The sequence below is a fragment of the Lissotriton vulgaris genome, chromosome 11, assembly GCF_964263255.1.
Source record: "Lissotriton vulgaris chromosome 11, aLisVul1.2, whole genome shotgun sequence".
In the NCBI taxonomy this organism is placed as follows: Eukaryota; Metazoa; Chordata; class Amphibia; order Caudata; family Salamandridae; genus Lissotriton; species Lissotriton vulgaris.
Window position 1 is genome coordinate 256,371,873 of NC_141699.1, and position 20,021 is coordinate 256,391,893.

General features: G+C 43.3%; 1 protein-coding gene across 1 annotated transcript in view; it reads left to right on the forward strand.

The window, feature by feature from the left end:
- LOC147679606 (2'-5'-oligoadenylate synthase 1-like) overlaps positions 1-20,021 on the forward strand; it is a 134,870-nt gene that overhangs the window by 24,502 nt on the left and 90,347 nt on the right. Inside the window, exon 3 of the mRNA XM_086943180.1 lies at positions 1,790-1,965. Coding sequence (XP_086799306.1) covers positions 1,790-1,965 — 176 coding nt within the window. The remainder of the gene's footprint in view (positions 1-1,789; positions 1,966-20,021) is intronic.

Sequence of the window (20,021 nt, forward strand, 5' to 3'; positions counted from 1 at the left end):
GAAGGAGTGTGGGATTCAGTCACTTACCAGCTGCTCTCTGGCCTTCGTTTAAATCCTTCACGGATCTTGGTGTGGAATTTGGTCTTCCACCAATGACCGTTGGCAATATCTCCAGCTTCACAACAGTCTTTGTGGGCTCTTGGTGTGGAACCAAATCGCGCACTCTCCAACTTACACCTGTTTTTATAAATGGAGCAGATTTTGAAGGGCAATATCCGGACTGTATAGTCTGTTGATAGATCCAAATTTCTCCCGGACCACATTAGAATTATCCCACCTTTACTGGCAGTAGAATATAGGGCACGCTTCTTCCCTTTGAAAACGGAACCTCATTGCTTGACTCCCACAACTCACTGCTGTGGGAGGGTCGACCGAAATGTGCCTATTTTAAATTGATGCATAACTGGTACTGACCGGCCAAACTACACAGAGCTGGTCTGTTACTGCACCCCAAGTGGGGGAGGTGTGGGATAGGGGGTTGCGATATGATGCATTTTCTATCGACCTGCCCTAAACTTACTGGCTACTTGATGGAGGTGTGGTCTAGTCTTAGCGAACTGGAGAATGCCATAATAGTTCCCTTGCACAGATTAGCTCTCTTTCATGATATGTCCACTTGTGAGATACCCTTCAAACACGGGGGCGGTGGCTGGCAACGGGGCTAACAGCTGCACACTGTGTGTTCTTCACTATTGGACGAAACAGATGGTCCCAAACGGAGTCTGCTTGCTTCTGAAACTGGCAAAAATTGCAGAGTGTGAATGGATCATATACAAGATAAATAACCAATTGGTCGTATACTCCTGGGTATAGGAACAATTTCAGCTGCCTAGGTGAGCGCAGAAGAAGGATCTGTTGTAGCCTTCCCAGTGAAGGTGATGGTTGCCTGTAATGCCCCATAGTTTTTTCTCCTGTTATTTATTCAGTGGTTGCAATTGGAAGAGCAAAAAAGCCCCCCCCCTTCTTCTCTATTCTACTAATTTTGAACCCCACAGATGACGGTTGATGCTATGTACTAAGTACCATGGGGTCTTCTTTCTGTGGCTTGGGAATACAGGTTTGTTTGTTTTCTTCCCACATTGGGACAGCTGCAATCTCCTTATGTTCCTATGCTTACCATAAGCTCTTTATGGAATACTGTGTTGGTTTTGTATGCATTATGCTCCAAATGCCAATAAATAATTGTTGCAAAACAAAAAGTAGAAATATATCTGGATTTGAAATCTTGAGGGCATTGAAAGGAGAGTGACAAGAGAAAGGCAAATGCTGTAAATTGAAACTAGACACAACAGTCTTGAGGAGCTGGTGAGGGCTGGCAAAAAGGGGACTGAGAAGTAGCACTAGAAAAGCTAAAGATCTAGGGGACGCAGGGCAGGTAGGAGAGTCTACAGTCCAATTTGGAACGTGTAAAACGGGGCTGGAGGTGTAGAACCAACTTTTCCTAATATTGATGGATCTCAGTGTTACATCAACTCCTACATCTGAAAATTGTATATAGTCTATTTGTTGAATAGCTTGCTGTGCAAGTCTACACCAAAGTACAGGAGGGAGAAGCACCTCTCCCACTATAAGTAATTTTAACCAAGTCAGGCTTGGTGGTACAGTAAATAACCCATTTTTGATCATGTGTACTTTGTTGTTGAGTGCTTCCCAATTTGGTGTCTAAGCATGTAGTAGAATGATGCAAGCAATGATCTCCTAGGTTTATAACGGCCAGATGTCTCACCCACGAAAAATTAGAAAAAACTGTTTATTGATGAATAACGCCTCATTTCCATCCTTTGTTCAGGCCAAGTTACCACCGGTGTAAAACCAGCACCGAGGATCTACATCTCCTTAATTGAGGCTCGTGGTGGCCCTGGCGACTTCACTCCTTGCTTCACAGAACTGCAAAGAGACTTTGTGAAATGTCGCCCAGCAAAGCTCAAGAGCCTGATTCGGCTGGTGAAGCACTGGTACAAGGAGGTAAGCTAATGAATCTATACAAAATGGGAACAATAGGAACAGTGATATGTATAATCAGGTTCTTGTAGTAGATCTCTAGAAAATTTGGTTCTAGGAAAATACACAGTGGCAAAGTTACTGCTACACACACTATGCTGGTGACCTGCACACCATGTTTTACCTTGCTGTTAGACTCCCCTGCTCCCTCCATGTACCTTTTTCTCTGTCACTCTTCTCCTGGTCCTCTCTTGTTTGACATGGAAGAGCAGCAGACACCAGCATGGGCAGTAGTGGTGGGCTGCACAATATCTCTGGTTGTCTAGTTTGTACTTATCGTGTAATCCAGATCCAACTGAAGCAATGATAAATCTTCTCACCCCACCCCCTGAATCCCCAGATAACAAAACTACTATGAAGATCAGCAGTAGACCAGGGGGAGAGGGAATGGGACAAGAGAGAGAAACAGATGAACTGGATATCTTCACTTTGCCTGATCTTCTTACTACTGGGCTCATCCTCCTCTGCAGATGCACCAATATCTAAAACAAGAGCTAATTTATTTAGTAATCCCCGCTGTAATTCAAAGTCCTTATTACGAATATGGCATATGATAAACCACGTTACAATCTGCATTTCCAGCTGTCATGAGGTGGTTGACACTGACTTTCTAGAGCTAAAATACAAATAAAAACCTCAAAAAGAGATACTAGGAAATATCAGAGCTAAAAACACTGCTTTCTATATGATAAATATCTTCTGTGATTCATGATTTGAAAATGTGCTCTGAATGGTTCTTAATGTATCATGTTCATTAGCTGTAACATAACGAATTCACATTAGTGTTGTACATTTTTTCTTGGCAACAAGGAATCGCGACCTCTCCAATGTCAATATGTTAATACTATAAGTGAGTCAAAAAATAATATTAGCAAATATGTAGAGGATTCTTCAACTGCTGAAGGAAGTGTTAGCATGGACGGCACCATCAGTGTGTTAATACTAGCACCGTCTCCACTGTTGGCGGAGATGCTGAGACTGGTTTTCCACATATCAAGAAATGCATTTACCGCGGAAATGTATATGTAATTTTAGGAAATCTCTCTGTCAGCTGTTTTCCCTAGAAATATTTTGAATTTTGGACTCTGGGCAACAGGCATATTGTACCTCAATTGCGCAAAGAGCCCGTATCGCACTACAGCTTAACCAGGCTGGGAATACCCCCAAAGTCTTATATCAGATTCTCGAATCCTTCACCAACCCAAAGGCCTGCGACAATGAGGAGGCTCCCTCTCAAGTGCTCTGCTACAAAATAGCAATGCATTTTACACAGAAAATTGAGTTGTTCTTTGATAAAAATCACCTCAGCTGGGAGCTCTCAGCACGCATCTACATAATACAGCCTACCCATACTCACTAAGGCGCAGCTGTTGGAAAATGTTCCCCCCTTACTTATGATAACGTGAAATCATTGCTATTTACAGTAAAATCAGGCTCCCCCTGGACATCATTCCAGCTAAAACCTCTACTTTACTTTCCAAACAACTTTACGCACCCATCTGTTCGTTCCTCAATCCCCCAATGAGAGAGGGATATCTCCCCACTGAATGGAAGGCGGCACAAGTCATTCCTATCCGCAAGAATATAAATGCTCCTATGGAAGACTTAGCCAACTTCCGACCTATTTCTCTGCTACCCCTCCTGAGCATTTTACTAGAAAAACACATTAATAAACACCTATCTGACCATCTTGAGTCGACAGGATGCCTTGATCCTTCTCAATCTGGATTTAGGCCAAGGCACAGCACTGAGTCAGCCCTGATGACTTTCACTGACAACATTAGGCTATCCTTGGACAGCGGACATTCATTAATACTGGTGCTGCTTGACCTCTCGGCCGCATTCGACACAGTCTCCCACCAGATCTTGCTTAGGAGACTGAAGGAAATTGGACTCCAAAGACTGGCTTTTCAGTGAATGGTGAGCTTTCTCTCCATCCGCTCCCAGACCATTAACCTAGGTCCTTTTCGTTCAAAGACAATGGATCTGGCCAGGGGAGTGCCCAAGGGCTCTTGCCTTAGCCATACTTTGTTCAACATTTATGTCGCTCCCCTGGCAGACCTACGTAGGACATTAGGGTTTACACCTATTTCATACGCTGATGATACACAGCTCTTATTCTCGTTTAATAAATCCAATCTTAAGGCCCAGTCCACCTTCTTGGAAGGTATGATAGCCATATCAAGCTGGATGAGGAGTAATTTCCTTCAGCTTAATGCAGGGAAGACCGAGATCATGCTCTTCAGAGATGCACCATCTATCTGGTGCAAACCCAGTGACATGAGTGCAAGAAAAGCTATGGAGCCCTCCATCCTAGCTTTGGATGTCAAATGTAAAGGCAAATTCACATTTACTTTTAAAATTCCAGAAATCAGTACCATTGACACCTCTTCCTCTTGGAAGGGGAGAAAGCACCGCTGACCAAAATATTTCCAGTACCAGCTACCTGTTATTGTGGTCTCATGAAACTTGCCTGCTTTGAATGATGGGGTGTGGCGCTGACAGAGAAGCCACTCCCTACATGGGTGGAATTGGATGTGGTCAAGTGGGGTGCAGTTTTATTTCATCCTCTGGTAGCTGAAATCAGCTGGTTTAGGAGGAGTTTTGACAGAGAGCCAGAGGACGCTCAGTCAGGCGTATGTCTCCCATTTTGGATTATAGTAGCACACAGAACTCTGCAATATAGTTTAGAAACAAAGTGCCTAGGAGGAAAAGGAGTTGAGTAAATTGTAACAGTGCTCTGAAACAAACAAGGAGTGTAAAGAAACTCCAGCTACGTTAGCTTATGGAATTTCTCATTTCTCAGCGCTCTCATAAGTAGCTCACTGTGATATGAGAAGACAGATGGGACAGAAGACTACTTGTTGTGTGCTGGAATAATTCCCCCCTACCCGGAGATAGACTGGGGATGGGGTGCCTCCTCCCTTGTGTTGAATCCCTGAAACTGGAAGGTTGCTCTGAGTAACAAAATATTTCAAATAGTCCCAATTCATGTTTTATTAACGCCTGGCTACTACATCAGATTTGTTTCTGTGTTGCCGTAGTCACTGCATTTTGTTCAATTCAATTCAAGCTGGATTTAGAACTTGCTTTATTCCTATTTATAAAGTTGTTTTCATGTTGCTGTTCATGTCCCGCTTGAAATGTTCTCTGAGGAAGATGTTGATGCCTGTGCCAAGCTACCTAGGGTAAGATAGGGACTCCTCAGGAACACCCAGTTACCTATTAGGAATTAGATTGTTTTGAGTTTGTTTAAGCTCATCCCTAGCTCTCAGCAAGACTATGGGTTCTCTTTTCAACAGTTCAAAAATTCAGTTTCCTAGAATTATCAAAATTAACAGGCTTAAATCCTAGAGGGACCGCTCAACCACTTATCCTTCCATCAATGCCTGACGGTTTTAATTTAAGGCAAGAAGGCATCATAGCTAAATAGAAATGTTTGACCTTCAACAATAGGCACAGAGACTAACTTAAGCAGTTGGGGTGGGGGGTTATTTTCAGTTTGGTGGATGGGCAACCAAACCATCTAGCCGGCAGAGCCCCAGTTTGCCAGTTTGGTGCCAGACGGCTTACCAGATTAAGATTTCTGTGACAGAACAGTGGGGAAATTTCACTGAAAGAGCTCCCGCCAACATCGTGGGTGTTTGCTGATATATTTGGATCACTGACAGAATATCGACAGTCAAAATATCGACTTGCCAAAATATCCAGGTAAAAATATAGAATGCCAGAATATCGACTTCCTATCTACAAACAGGTAACTACAAAAATATCAACGCCAAAATATCGATAGGAAAAAATATAGACAGTCAAAATATTGAATTTTTTAAATATCTTAAAAGTAATTTAAAAGTAATATAATAATAAATATAATTAATTTAAACATACCTAAAATACTTAAATACACTTAAAATTAATAAATAATTAATGTAACTTTAAAAAATTTTATTTTAATTTTAAAATATATATATATATATATATATATATATATATATATATATATATATATATATATATATGTATACATATTATTAACAAAACATATACAATATTTTTTCCGTAGGATAGCGCGAGGGTTACATTTCCTATTCACACTCCAGAGAGTGCCACAGTAGGGAAAGCGTTCGATAGCGTAGAGATAAAAAGTTACTATTCACACTCCAGAGAGCGCAACAGTAGGGAAAGCGTTGGATATCGTAAGGTTAAAAATTACTATTCCCACTCCAGTGAGCGCAACAGTAGGGAAAGCGTTGGATAGCATAGGGGTAAAAATTACTATTCCCACTCGAGTGAGTGCAGCAGTAGGGAAAGCGTTGGATCGCGTAGGGGTAAAAATTACTATTCTAACTCCAGGGAGTGCAACAGTAGGGCAAGTGTTGGATAGTGAGAGGCTAAAAATTAGTATTACCACTACAGAGAGGCCAACAGTAGGGAAAGCATTGGATAGCGTAGGGGTAACAATAACTATTCCCACTCCAGAGAGTGCAACAGTAGGGAAAGTGTTGAATAGCGTAGGAGTAAAAATTTCTATTCCCACTCCAGTGAGTGCAACAGTAGGGAAAGTGTTGGATAACGTAGGAGTAAAAATTACTATTTCCACTCCAGTGAGTGCAACAGTAGGGAAAGCGTTGGATAGCGTAGGGATAAAAATTACTATTCCCACTCCAGTGAGTGCAACAGTAGGGAAAACATTGGATAGCGTAGGGGTAAAAATTACTATTCCAACTCCAGAGAGTGCATCAGTAGGGAAAGCGTTGGATAGCGTAGGGGTAAAAATTACTATTCCCACTCCAGTGAGTGCAACAGTAGGGAAAGTGTTGGATAGCGTAGGAGTAAAAATTATTATTCCCACTCCAGTGAGTTCAACCGTAGGGAAAGCGTTGGATAGCGTAGGGATAAAAATTACTATTCCTACTCCAGAGAGTGCAACAGTAGGGAAAGCGTTGGATAGCGTCGAGATAAAAATTACTATTCTACGGCGGTGTAGAACGTGGGAAGTACGGATCAAAACTGGCTGCATGCCCAGAATAAACACTGTGACCCCTCACCTGAATTCGTTGTCGACCAGCCTCAATTGTGGGGTTCGAAAATATCTGGTAAACAGGAACGCCGCTTGCAGCACATTGAGGACTACTACTGCACTCTGGGAGTTGCAGTTTCACATGCTGGACTATGGTAAGCGACTCCTCCCCCAACGAAACACAGGTGTGCACTTTTCTACTTCAGAGAGCCAAATCACTTTTGAAAATGAGACCGCAGTGGCGGTGGCACTTGGCAGGGGAGTGCATCTGATGAAGGCAAAATGCTGAAACGCGTCATGCTGATCCCCCGCAAATAAACATGGTTGGTTTTGCATCCGGAGTGCGCCCTAGTTTTACTTTCTTGGAGAGGGAAACTGGCTGTGGCAATATCGGCGCGGAGTGAGAGCCGTGCAAGAGATGCACCTTCCGAAATGACCGGTGTAAAGGGAATACACTGGTACAGCCTAACTTCGCTCAAGAACATTACCCCCGCTTTCAAAAGAAAGTCCATGACTACATGGAGAGACACCGCTACTCGAGTGATGTCCCGGACTGTGTTCTACGGCGGTGTAGAAGGTGGGAAGTACGGATCAAAACTGGCTGCATGCCCAGAATAAACACTGTGACCCCTCACCTGAATTCGTTGTCGACCAGCCTCAATTGTGGGGTTCGAAAATATCTGGTAAACAGGAACGCCGCTTGCTGCACATTTAGGACTACTACTGCACTCTGGGAGTTGCAGTATCACGTGCTGGATTATGGTAAGCGACTCCTCCCCCAACGAAACACAGGTGTGCACTTTTCTACTTCAGAGAGCCAAATCACTTTTGAAAATGAGACCGCAGTGGCGGTGGCACTTTGCAGGGGAGTGCATCTGATGAAGGCAAAATGCTGAAACGCGTCATGCTGATCCCCCGCAAATAAAGATGGTTGGTTTTGCATCCGGAGTGCGCCCTAGTTTTACTTTCTTGGAGAGGGAAACTGGCTGTGGCAATATATATATATATATATATATATATATATAAATATATATATGTTTACATATTATTAACAAAACATATACAATATTTTTTCCGTAGAATAGCGAGAGGGTTACATTTCCTATTCACACTCCAGAGAGTGCAACAGTAGGGAAAGCGTTGGATAGTGTAGAGATAAAATTTACTATTCCCACTCCAGAGAGCGCAACAGTAGGGAAAGCGTTGGATATCGTAAGGTTAAAAATTGCTATTCCCACTCCAGTGAGTGCAACAGTAGGGAAAGCGTTAGATAGCGTAGGGGTAAAAATTACTATTTCCACTCCAGTGAGTGCAACAGTATGGAAAGAGTTGGATAGCGTAGGAGTAAAAATTATTATTCCCACTCCAGTGAGTTCAACCGTAGGGAAAGCGTTGGATAGCGTAGGGATAAAAATTACTATTCCTACTCCAGAGAGTGCAACAGTAGGGAAAGCGTTGGATAGCGTCGAGATAAAAACTACTATTCTACGGCGGTGTAGAACGTGGGAAGTACGGATCAAAACTGGCTGCATGCCCAGAATAAACACTGTGACCCCTCACCTGAATTCGTTGTCGACCAGCCTCAATTGTGGGGTTCGAAAATATCTGGTAAACAGGAACGCCGCTTGCAGCACATTGAGGACTACTACTGCACTCTGGGAGTTGCAGTTTCACATGCTGGACTATGGTAAGCGACTCCTCCCCCAACGAAACACAGGTGTGCACTTTTCTACTTCAGAGAGCCAAATCACTTTTGAAAATGAGACCGCAGTGGCGGTGGCACTTGGCAGGGGAGTGCATCTGATGAAGGCAAAATGCTGAAACGCGTCATGCTGATCCCCCGCAAATAAAGATGGTTGGTTTTGCATCCGGAGTGCGCCCTAGTTTTACTTTCTTGGAGAGGGAAACTGGCTGTGGCAATATCGGCGCGGAGTGAGAGCCGTGCAAGGGATGCACCTTCCGAAATGACCGGTGTAAAGGGAATACACTGGTACAGCCTAACATCGCTCAAGAACATTACCCCCGCTTTCAAAAGAAAGTCCATGACTACATGGAGAGACACCGCTACTCGAGTGATGTCCCGGACTGTGTTCTACGGCGGTGTAGAAGGTGGGAAGTATGGATCAAAACTGGCTGCATGCCCAGAATAAACACTGTGACCCCTCACCTGAATTCGTTGTCGACCAGCCTCAATTGTGGGGTTCGAAAATATCTGGTAAACAGGAACGCCGCTTGCAGCACATTGAGGACTACTACTGCACTCTGGGAGTTGCAGTTTCACGTGCTGGACTATGGTAAGCGACTCCTCCCCCAACGAAACACAGGTGTGCACTTTTCTACTTCAGAGAGCCAAATCACTTTTGAAAATGAGACCGCAGTGGCGGTGGCACTTTGCAGGGGAGTGCATCTGATGAAGGCAAAATGCTGAAACGCGTCATGCTGATCCCCCGCAAATAAAGATGGTTGGTTTTTCATCCGGAGTGCGCCCTAGTTTTACTTTCTTGGAGAGGGAAACTGGCTGTGGCAATATATATATATATATAAATATATATATGTTTACATATTATTAACAAAACATATACAATATTTTTTCCGTAGGATAGCGAGAGGGTTACATTTCCTATTCACACTCCAGAGAGTGCAACAGTAGGGAAAGCGTTGGATAGTGTAGAGATAAAAATTACTATTCCCACTCCAGAGAGCGCAACAGTAGGGAAAGCGTTTGATATCGTAATGTTAAAAATTACTATTCCCACTCCAGTGAGTGCAACAGTAGGGAAAGCGTTGGATAGCGTAGGGGTAAAAATTACTATTTCCACTCCAGTGAGTGCAACAGTATGGAAAGAGTTGGATAGCGTAGGGGTAACAATTATTATTCCTACTCCAGAGAGTGCAGCAGTAGGGAAAGCGTTGGATAGCTTAGGGGTAAAAATTACTATTCCCACTCCAGTGAGTGCAACAGTAGGGAAAGCGTTGGATAGCGTTGGGGTAAAAATTACTATTCCCACTCCAGTGAGTGCAATAGTAGGGAAAGTAAATACTTCATATATAAATATAAATAACATAAATATTAATATCAATTACAAAATATTTTACAATTTTATAAAATATATTAATTAATCAATTAAAATTACAAATAAAAATGAACTAATAATACAAATTACCTACTAATACTAAGTTTTTTTACCAATTACCAATAAAGTAATTTACAATATAAAAATAAATAAAAATTAGACACAAAAGAAATATTCAACAAATATAATTACTTACAATTAAATTACTTCCACAGCTATTCCCCTATAAACACACAACCCACTACAGAAAATAATGTAATAAAAGTAACATATTTATCAATTAATCAATTACAATAAACTACAAATACTATTTTAATTAATTACCAATTAATAATTAATTAGCAATTAATTCTACATAAATACCAATAAATAAAATAACATATTTAATTAATTATAATTCAATTACTTCCCACCCTATTCCCCTATAAACCCACAACCCGCTACAGAAAATAAATTACTAAAATTAACATATTTATTAATTAATCAATTAAAATTAATTACCAATTATATTTTAATTAATTACCAATTAATAATTAATTAACAATTAATTCTAAATAAATACCAATAAATAAAATAACATATTTAATTAATTATAATTAAATTACTTCCCACCCTATTCCCCTATAAACCCACAACCCGCTACAGAATTATATTACACAAAAATTAAAAATTAATATTAACTTACCTTAAATTCGATATTTTTGTTGTCTATATTATGTCTAGGCAATATTATGTCCATTCTATATTTTTGATTCGATATTGTGTCCTTTCTATTCGATATTAAAAATTTCTAGTCGATATTTTGGTAGTCTATATTATGTCTAGTTGATATTATGTCCATTCTATATTTTTTACTCGATATTATGTCTAGTCGATAATAAAAACTCGATATTTCGACTCTATACCAATATATTTATTTAGCATTATTAGCATTTAGAATACAGATACTTACTGATTCTAGTACATGAGACAAAATCAGTTGTGGTGGTTAATATAGACCAAGAGGGCTGCAATTAACATAGGCACTGGTTGGCAGAGGGGTGAGGAAGATTTGTACTTTGGGCCTTACTGGGTGGGAGACATAGTCCAACAAGCATTTTCAATGCAATGGTTTCGCCTTTGGAACATTTTGAGCTATTGGCATTGTTAATGACAACATTTTTATGTATGTGTTGGTTTTGAAAACAGATAAATAAATGGCATTGTCACGTACATTGTTATTAGCTTAATCTCTGCAGTCTCTAGAACTCCATAGCACTCCCTAGTTACTCTACACTCCCTAGCACTTTGCACTCCCTAGCACTCCCTAGCTTCCCTAGTCACTCCGCACCTCTTAGCATTGTGCACTCCCTAGCACTCTCTAGGCATTTCCTAGCACTCCGTAGTCACTCCCTAGCACTCTGCACTCCCTAGTACTCTGCACTGTCTAACACTCTGCACTCTCTAGTCACTCTGCACTCTCTAGTCACTCTGCACTCCCTAGTCCCTCTGCACTCTCTAGTCACTCTGCACTTCCTAGTCACTATGCACTCCCTAGTCACACATGCACACTTAGAGCCACACCCCCCCAGAGCCACACACTCCTCCCAGAGCTACACACACCTCCCCCCAGAGCCACACACACACCACCCCAGAGCCACACACACACCATCTCAGAGCCACACACACATACACACTTTGAGCTACACATATATATCCAGAGCCACACACATACACACTGATTACAAACACACCCAGAGCCACACCCAGATGCACAAACAGAGCTACACATACATACCCAGAGTCACACCCCCACACAGAGTTATACATACACCCAGAGTTACACACATATATACACACACATACAGAGCCACACACACATACACACCTAGAGCCACATACACACACCCAGAGCCACACAAAGACACACACACACAGAGCCACACACACATACACTTAGAGCCACACACACACACACATCCTGAGCCACACACTCAGATCCACACACACACACACACACAGAGCTACACACACATACCTAGAGTCACACACACACACCTAGAGACACACATACACCTAGAGCTACACGCACACATACAGAGAGCCACACACACAAACACACCTAGAGCAACACACACACACCCAGAGCTCTACAAACACACACACTCAGAGGCACACACATACTTAGAGCGACACACATACACACACACACTCATAGCCAGGCATACACATACATCTAGTCAGCGTTACACACACACACACACTAATAGCTTTACACACATACACACCCCTCGAGACATACATACCCTCAGAGCCACATACACACCTAGAGCCACACATACAGACACATACACAGAGCCACACAAACGCATATACCCAGAGCCACACACACACGCTTAGAGCCACATACATACTTAGAGCCACACACACACTCATAGCCATACATACAGCAAGAGCGACATACACACCCAGAGCTACACACACACCCAGAGCCACACACACACCCAGAGCCACACACATACCCAGAGCCACACACACACCCAGAGCCACACACACACCCAGAGCCACACACACCCAGAGCCACACACACACCCACCCAGAGCCACACACACACTCAGCAGAGCAAGCACAGCGAGGGGGCAGGGAAGCAAGCACAGCGAGGGGGCAGGGAACTAAAAGTAAAATACTAAAAATAAAATATTCCATGTCGCAATTAAAGTTACCATTACCCAGTCACTGGTTAATGACTGTAAAAACATCATCATCACCTATATACCGAAGGGAGGAGTAAAGAACCTCAGGATTCCACAAACAATTTTGCTGCACCTCTTCAGTGGGTGATTAGGAATGCAGAAATGGGAAAGAGACCTTCAAGCATTGGTACCAAAAATCTTGCTAAATTAGAGGCTTTGTACTATCTCAAATCATAAAGACCTGCATGCTCGGGGCTAAAGTTACTTGTTCATTAAGACATACTTTATCTTTTCTGAAACCATACTTTACAAACCTTTTGTGGTAGTGCATTTCTGACATGGGTTGCCCATTAAGGAAGTACAAGGCTTTTAAGAGGATGTCTTGCCCAGCTGTGCAAGTCACAGATGTCTTCGGAGACACTAAGCTTGTCAAAGATGTAACTGGTGGCAGGCAAGTTTCTTACAGTGAAGTGGATCCACTTGAATAAGCACTGGGCTTCACAAGTAAACCAGTACAACAACCATAGGATGGGGTGAGAAGATCAATGCATGCACAACTTCACCCGGGATTCAACCTGTTGTATGCTTCAAGAGTTGCTGTGTCCACCTAAGTGCTGGGCTTTGAAGTCATTGATATCAGCCAACATCAAAGTGGGCACTAAATTGCAGATGTGCATATTAGAGATGCAATTTTTCAGGAAAAGTAGTCACCTCCATGCAGTCTGCTATCCATTAGAAATCCTGCAGTTTGGTGTTTGGAACTAAAGTTGAAGAAATCTAATTGGCAGCCATCATTAGTAGCCACTACTGGACTGCAATTTAAGATTATGGTTGTAAATTTGTGTTATTTATTTGTTATGTTTATCAACAACGTCCTGGTGTATTGCAATAAGGCCACATATGCGGATCTGCACCAGAGCCCCAAGACATTTGCTTTCTTCCTTGAAACAATTAGCATCCCCAAAGGCACTCTATACGATGCCAACATGAATCAGATAGAATTAAAAAACTGGACCCTGTTACATAAACTGAGCTGCGAGGAGCAATGTAATAAGTTCATAAGACACAGGGGTGTGCCCTATGCATTCGCTGCAATCACTTTATAAACATAGACCGCAACTTTATATATCCCAGGCACCAGCTCTGTGACAGTAGCTCAGTGCATCTGTATGCCGTAACACAACTGCACCCAGTGCAATGCTCTATTGCTACAAGGAGATCTCGTTCTCTTTGTATAGCCTTTGAATAGGGTTTTTACAAATACCAGGTGTCACCTGTGAGACAGCTTCAAGGCGCGTTCATATGCAGTAACACGACAAAGCACCAGTGCCGCACTGACTTTGCACAGGATCATAAGTTGGAACCGACGAGGCAGTAATCATTATCTAAAATTAGATCTGTTCTTAATCATTTTAAAAATAAACTTGTACGCCCTGAACCTTTCGGGGTGTCTCAGAAGGACAGTCTGGACTCAGGCAAGAGCCAGCGGACGCGTTTCACATGTGCCCATCCACCAACCGCATCATCTCATTGGTTGAGAATGTGCTGCACGTGCCACTTCCGGTGCAAAATGGGGACAAGGGGTTGGCCATGGTAGCACACGTTGCAGCCAAGCAAAGACGCAGCGAGCGGAAAAGCCTGTCCCAAATCGACGGTGAGTCAGTGTTTAATTCGTATTTACTGCACCCCGGGTGCAGCTGTGCCACACCCCATCCTCTGGTGGTACACTACCCTCTCCCTGGCTGCGACCGCAACAAGACGGCACAGGCTAACAGTGGACGCAGTGCAGCTTTTTTGGAAATTGGACACGGGAGTGAGCAAAGCACTGCGAAGAAAGCAAAGCTTCTGTGTGTGATTTACCACGGCTCTCTGAATTCATACCATTGCAAATGCTGTGGAGTCTAGAAGCAATTAGGACTGTTTTTGAACCAAGATTTGAAGCAGGACCACAATTTTGAGGTTCAAATGTGAAACTCGGAAAAATAATAAAGAGCAAGAAATAACTAGGCCAGTAGTTTGGCTTTTTGCGACAGTGTTCACGCCCACAGAGGCACAAAACACAATAAAGGGCGAGCTCTTGTGCACACAAGCAAATCGCCTATATGCCTACAGCCGTTTTATCGACCTTCAGCAGACGTACACGCATGCACCCATGTACACAGACCAAGAAACATGCAGAACTTCATGCACATGGCCCCACAGTGGTACATAACCATAGGAGAGTAGATAATAAAACATATCAAAACACCACACACCAGCCGGAGGCCCAGGTTGGTGTTTATAATACCGGAGCACAGGAAAATGTGCACACATTGGAGCCCAGGAGTACGCGCGCTGCACAAGGCAATTTACTCACAGAGAGAGAGAGAGCATAGGGAGATGTGTACCGGGAGGGTACTGGAAGACTAGACACGTGGGAGCACAGTGTAATGTACCTAGACTTTTTCTTATCTCCCCATCCCCCCTTGTTGCACTGCCCACGTTCACTACTGCCACTAACTGCACTGAGAATACCAAGCCAGGTTGTGAACAATCAAAGCAAGGGAGCCAGTTTCCAACAAAGTAGTGGTCCGTACCGCCTAGAAAATGTTTCCATTTGCCCTTTCCATATTTTAAAAGTTAGGTTATTCCTCAACAGATTTCCCCATAGAATTGGAACTTCAACTGGCGCATGCCTGGCTACCGCTCTGCAGAGGCCATGGATGGGATGAGCACGTAGTAAGAGCACATTTAAGACAGTGACTGGCCCTGTCAGAATCTCGAGCTGCCTCCAGCCTCCCCCCAGAGCGCGCAGTGCTTCTGTCATAAACACTAATCCACTCCTGAGTACAAACGCACACTTAAAGAAACTCACTCACCGTATGCGCTCGCATGAAAAACATAACTTCTGAAACAAAACGCCTGGGAGAAGACACGGTTACGAGAAAGGCAACATATGCCACACACCATGAAGTTAAAGGGCAAAATGTAACAGAGAACGCATCACTGACTCCAATTACCCAAATAATTCTCGCATATGTTGTCAACAAAGAAATATTGTCTCTGCCTGTAGAGTTAAGCAATTGAAAGACAGGGTCAGTTTCAAAGTCTGTTTTAAAATACAGCCGATGCTAACTACCCGCCGCATATAAACCCCCGACTCACACACAGGCACACTCACATTTGTTCTCTTTCTCGTTACTCCTCATCTCGCGTCTCACGCTGCTATAAGAGACAGACAATTAGTGTTGTGTAAACAGCGCCAGTCTTGCACTGTTTACACAAAACTAACGGGCTGTCGAAAAGCAGCGGTGTGTGTGTTTGTCAGGGGAAGGATTGTGAAAGGAATCCTAGTCCCCATGCTGGCGAGCCCCACCGCCACACACTGGTACAAATTAACCACTGAATCTACCTCAGGGGAGCACTTGATGATGCGACTCTGAGGAACACTGAGTGGCGTGCCTCGTGGCGTGCCTCATGGCAGCGCCTGGTGCTGTACATCAAGGCACTGGATGATGTTGTTCAGGGCCATGGGTTGTAGATATTAGCGGCTCTGTGATTTGCAGTGAGGGACAGGGTGAAGTCAGAAGTTGTATGAACACATGTGCAATATAGCACACACTTCGATGTGCTGTAGTAAGGCACACAGGGTGTTATCATAGAGGGCTCAAATTCACCGCATTCTGTACTACAGGCACACGGACAGCGGGAGGGGGGCGGGCAGGCACAAGGACAGCGGGAGGGCGGGCAGGAACGGACAGCGAGAGGGGGGGTCGGGAACGGGATAAAAACAAAAGGAAACAGAAAAAAGACATTAAGAGCGAAAACGTCAAAATACGTAAACATACAAAGTGAAAACACATTTATAAAGAAAATGCTCCTTACCTGATCGCTTCGTGGGAACTCAAATCTTGCAGCCAACTCCAACAACAAACACTTGTAAAAAGAAGAAAACAGGCCGACTCGAAAAAAATAAATAACACACACCCACCGCCGCGATGACGATCAGAAGTGGGTGGAGAGGGAAAAAATCGCGGGAACGCCCACAAATCTGGTCCGGCCATGACGGACAGATCTCTGTTCCAAATGGCTAGCCTCCATTTATGGAGCTAGCCAATGGAACAGAGGGCGTAATCCCAAGCCCACTCTGTTCTAACATAAGATTTCGCCTGCGCCGAAAAGCTGCGCAGTGCGCAGCCTTCGACCAGGCGAAACCTAAAAAGTTAGCCAATGGAACAGAGGGCGTAATCCCAAGCCCACTCTGTTCTAACATAAGATTTCGCCTGCGCCGAAAAGCTGCGCAGTGCGCAGCCTTCGACCAGGCGAAACCTAAAAAGTGATTTTTTAAAATCTTGTTGGTGAGTGAGCTCCCAGGGGAAGACATTCCAGTGCGGAGGAGCAAGTAGATAGATTGATCAAAAGGGAGATTGGTCTGGAGCGTTTGTAGTTGGATTCTTTGAGCAGGCACAGGGTGGCATCACTTCCGCAGAAATATTTTGGGTGTGACACAAAATAAACTGTACTCAGAGAAAGGCTTGGGATGTCACTTAGAGAGACTCGCCAATGCCAGAATCTTCGCAGAGGACCTTTCACTTGTTTGAGCTGGCTTAAGGCCCCTGAACAGAAGTAATGAAGAGGTTCCACTCTCCCAGTAATCTATTACTTCATCCAAGGGTGATTCAACTCATTATGAGTGTGTGCGGCATGAAAAGCATACTTTGTCATAAGTATATGTAATCATTTATGGCAAACAACAGTGTCACCAATATGTGACAAAAGCACTGTTTAAAATAAATATATAATTTAAAATGCCTCTGTGGGCAAGATTAGGTATCCCTCAAACTTGGACCACACAACAGACAGTACCTCCTTAAATTGTTCCTCATTGTAGGCACTATATATTGAGATGAGGCCACCTTGTCAAAGCACCATGTCATCCCAGCAAAACATCAGAAACTCTTCTCTGCTCTTCTTTACTACCTCCCCTCAGGCTCCGGTCCTAAAGGGACAGAATCATAATTTAGAGCACACACCTCAGCACCAGTTTTTTGTGAGCGTCCTTTTTGCTCCGGCCAAGAATTATTTGGGCTGACCCATTGCAGCTTAACCCTTTCCATGCTCATGACGAGCTCAGCTTTTCATGAGCCACGGTGGTCGTGCGCTCATGACGAGCTAAGCTCGTCATAACGGCCAGAATGCTCGCACGCGGGCCTAATTCCCCCGCTGTGCTGAACATTCTACAGAAACGGGTGTGGCCGTGACGAGCTCAGCTCTTCATGAGCACACGACCACCGTGGCTCATGACGAGCACCGGGGCACTGTGCGCGCCCGCCCCCCAGCACAGCAGGGAAATTAGCCCCACAGGCAAGGGCTTAAAGGATCTCAACGTCTCCTTCAAAACAGTTAATTTCAGGATGGATACTCTACAAAGTATAAGCCTTTCCAGGGAACCTTTTGATGGCCATAGACCATGGGAATGCATATCTGTACAGTCACGTCAATCCGTCCCTTCAGAGGTTTCTAAGGTTCTGTGGCTGCGGTTCCATTAGCATTTCCAGTGTTGTCCTTTGGCCTCATGTCATCCTTAAGCATGTTTACCAAGGTTTTGTTGCCAGTTTTAGCTTTCCTTTGCAACTAAGTAATTATTTGCTGTCTTCCATACACCATCAGTATAGATGGCAGTCGGAGACACAGAAACAGTTTCTCGGGCTCTGTACAAATGTATTTTTTTGATCAATCATCCAAGCTCACACCAGACACACTCTTAGGACCTGCAATCTATTATGGTCTGTTTCAGAACTCAACTGAAGCAAGAGTGTATAGACCTATGGATTTAGCTGACCTGTCTTTTTCAGAAGAACATGGCAGTAGAAAAAGATTGATTTCAGGGAGAGGGGAGAAAAGCAGTTGGGTCACTTGCACTCATTCCCTTCTTGCATGTCATGTTAAACACTGACTTTGTATTTATTGTGTCAGACTTCCTGAAAGTTTGTGATGCATTTAGGACCTAAGCACCTAGTTCCACTGACCCACCATATTTTACAACATTAGGTCTTATGAGCCACAATTTTTAGGCCGAGGTGAAAATTTCTGCTGAACGGGGTTCAGTAGAGACTTCTCCCTGTCAACTTCAGAAGAGATATTCCTCACTCTCTCCTGGATCATTATTGGTCAGGTCCACTTACCTGCCTTTTTTGACCTGCTGATGGTGAGGATGGACTCATGCTTTATGCCCAGGCAATGTTGCGAAGCAATGTAGAAAATACACGAGTGCACACCTCCCCTTCAAATTCGTTTTCTTATAACCTAGAACTCCACAATTGAGTGCGTGCGGTCGGAACTGTGAGCAATCCCCAACTCACAGAAGTTTACATAACGGGCGAACATGGTGCAGTGATTTCTGCACCCATCCGTCGCACAGCTCAGTTTCGGGCTTGTCCCTTACAATAAGTTGAGTTTTATTAGCTTGTCAGAATACTTCTCGTAAACCATTGTTAATCATCCGTCTTCATCCAAATCTTAAGCCATGTATTTAAGACCACCACAGAGACTGCATAGTTCCACTTGAAGGATTTATTTATCATTTTCAGATGCCACCTGGCGCCATCTTGACTTTTACAAGCAGCACGTGTTCACAAAGCATCCATACAGAGCAGGTCCTTTACAATCCACCCAATGCATTTCGAACCTTATCTGGTTCTTCGTCAGGGGTTACTACAGGAAAAAATTAAACAAGTAACTATATCATGTAAACGATAAACTTATAGCGAAATCATACAAACAATCTGTGTTCCCTTAATTACCCACCCTCGTTGTTGTCATGATTATTGTACAGAAACTACCCTAGTTCTTCAATGCGAATGGTGAACAGTTCTAGCTAACAGTGGGCACTCGTCATCATAAATCTCTAGTCAAGGCCTCTTACAAAGAACATCCCTTCACAAGATCAGTTTGAAAAATTAGTTTGAAAAATTACGTGAACACTCTATTACTCGCTCCTGCTACCTCCCCTGTTCTCCCCTTAGATTCTACTAAAACAAAACGAATTTGAAGGGGAGGTGTGCACTTGTGTATTTTCTACATTGCTTTGCAACATTGAATGTCCCTCAAACGATAGTTGCACCCCATAGATGAACTGATAAAATTATGAAGAAGAAACTAAATAATGAAAATACCACTCCAGAGACAGCAGAATAACACTGGGAAGATCGAGAGCAGACTAAAAAATGAACTTTATTGACTATGGTTTTGTTATGGATTTCAGTGTGCACGTTC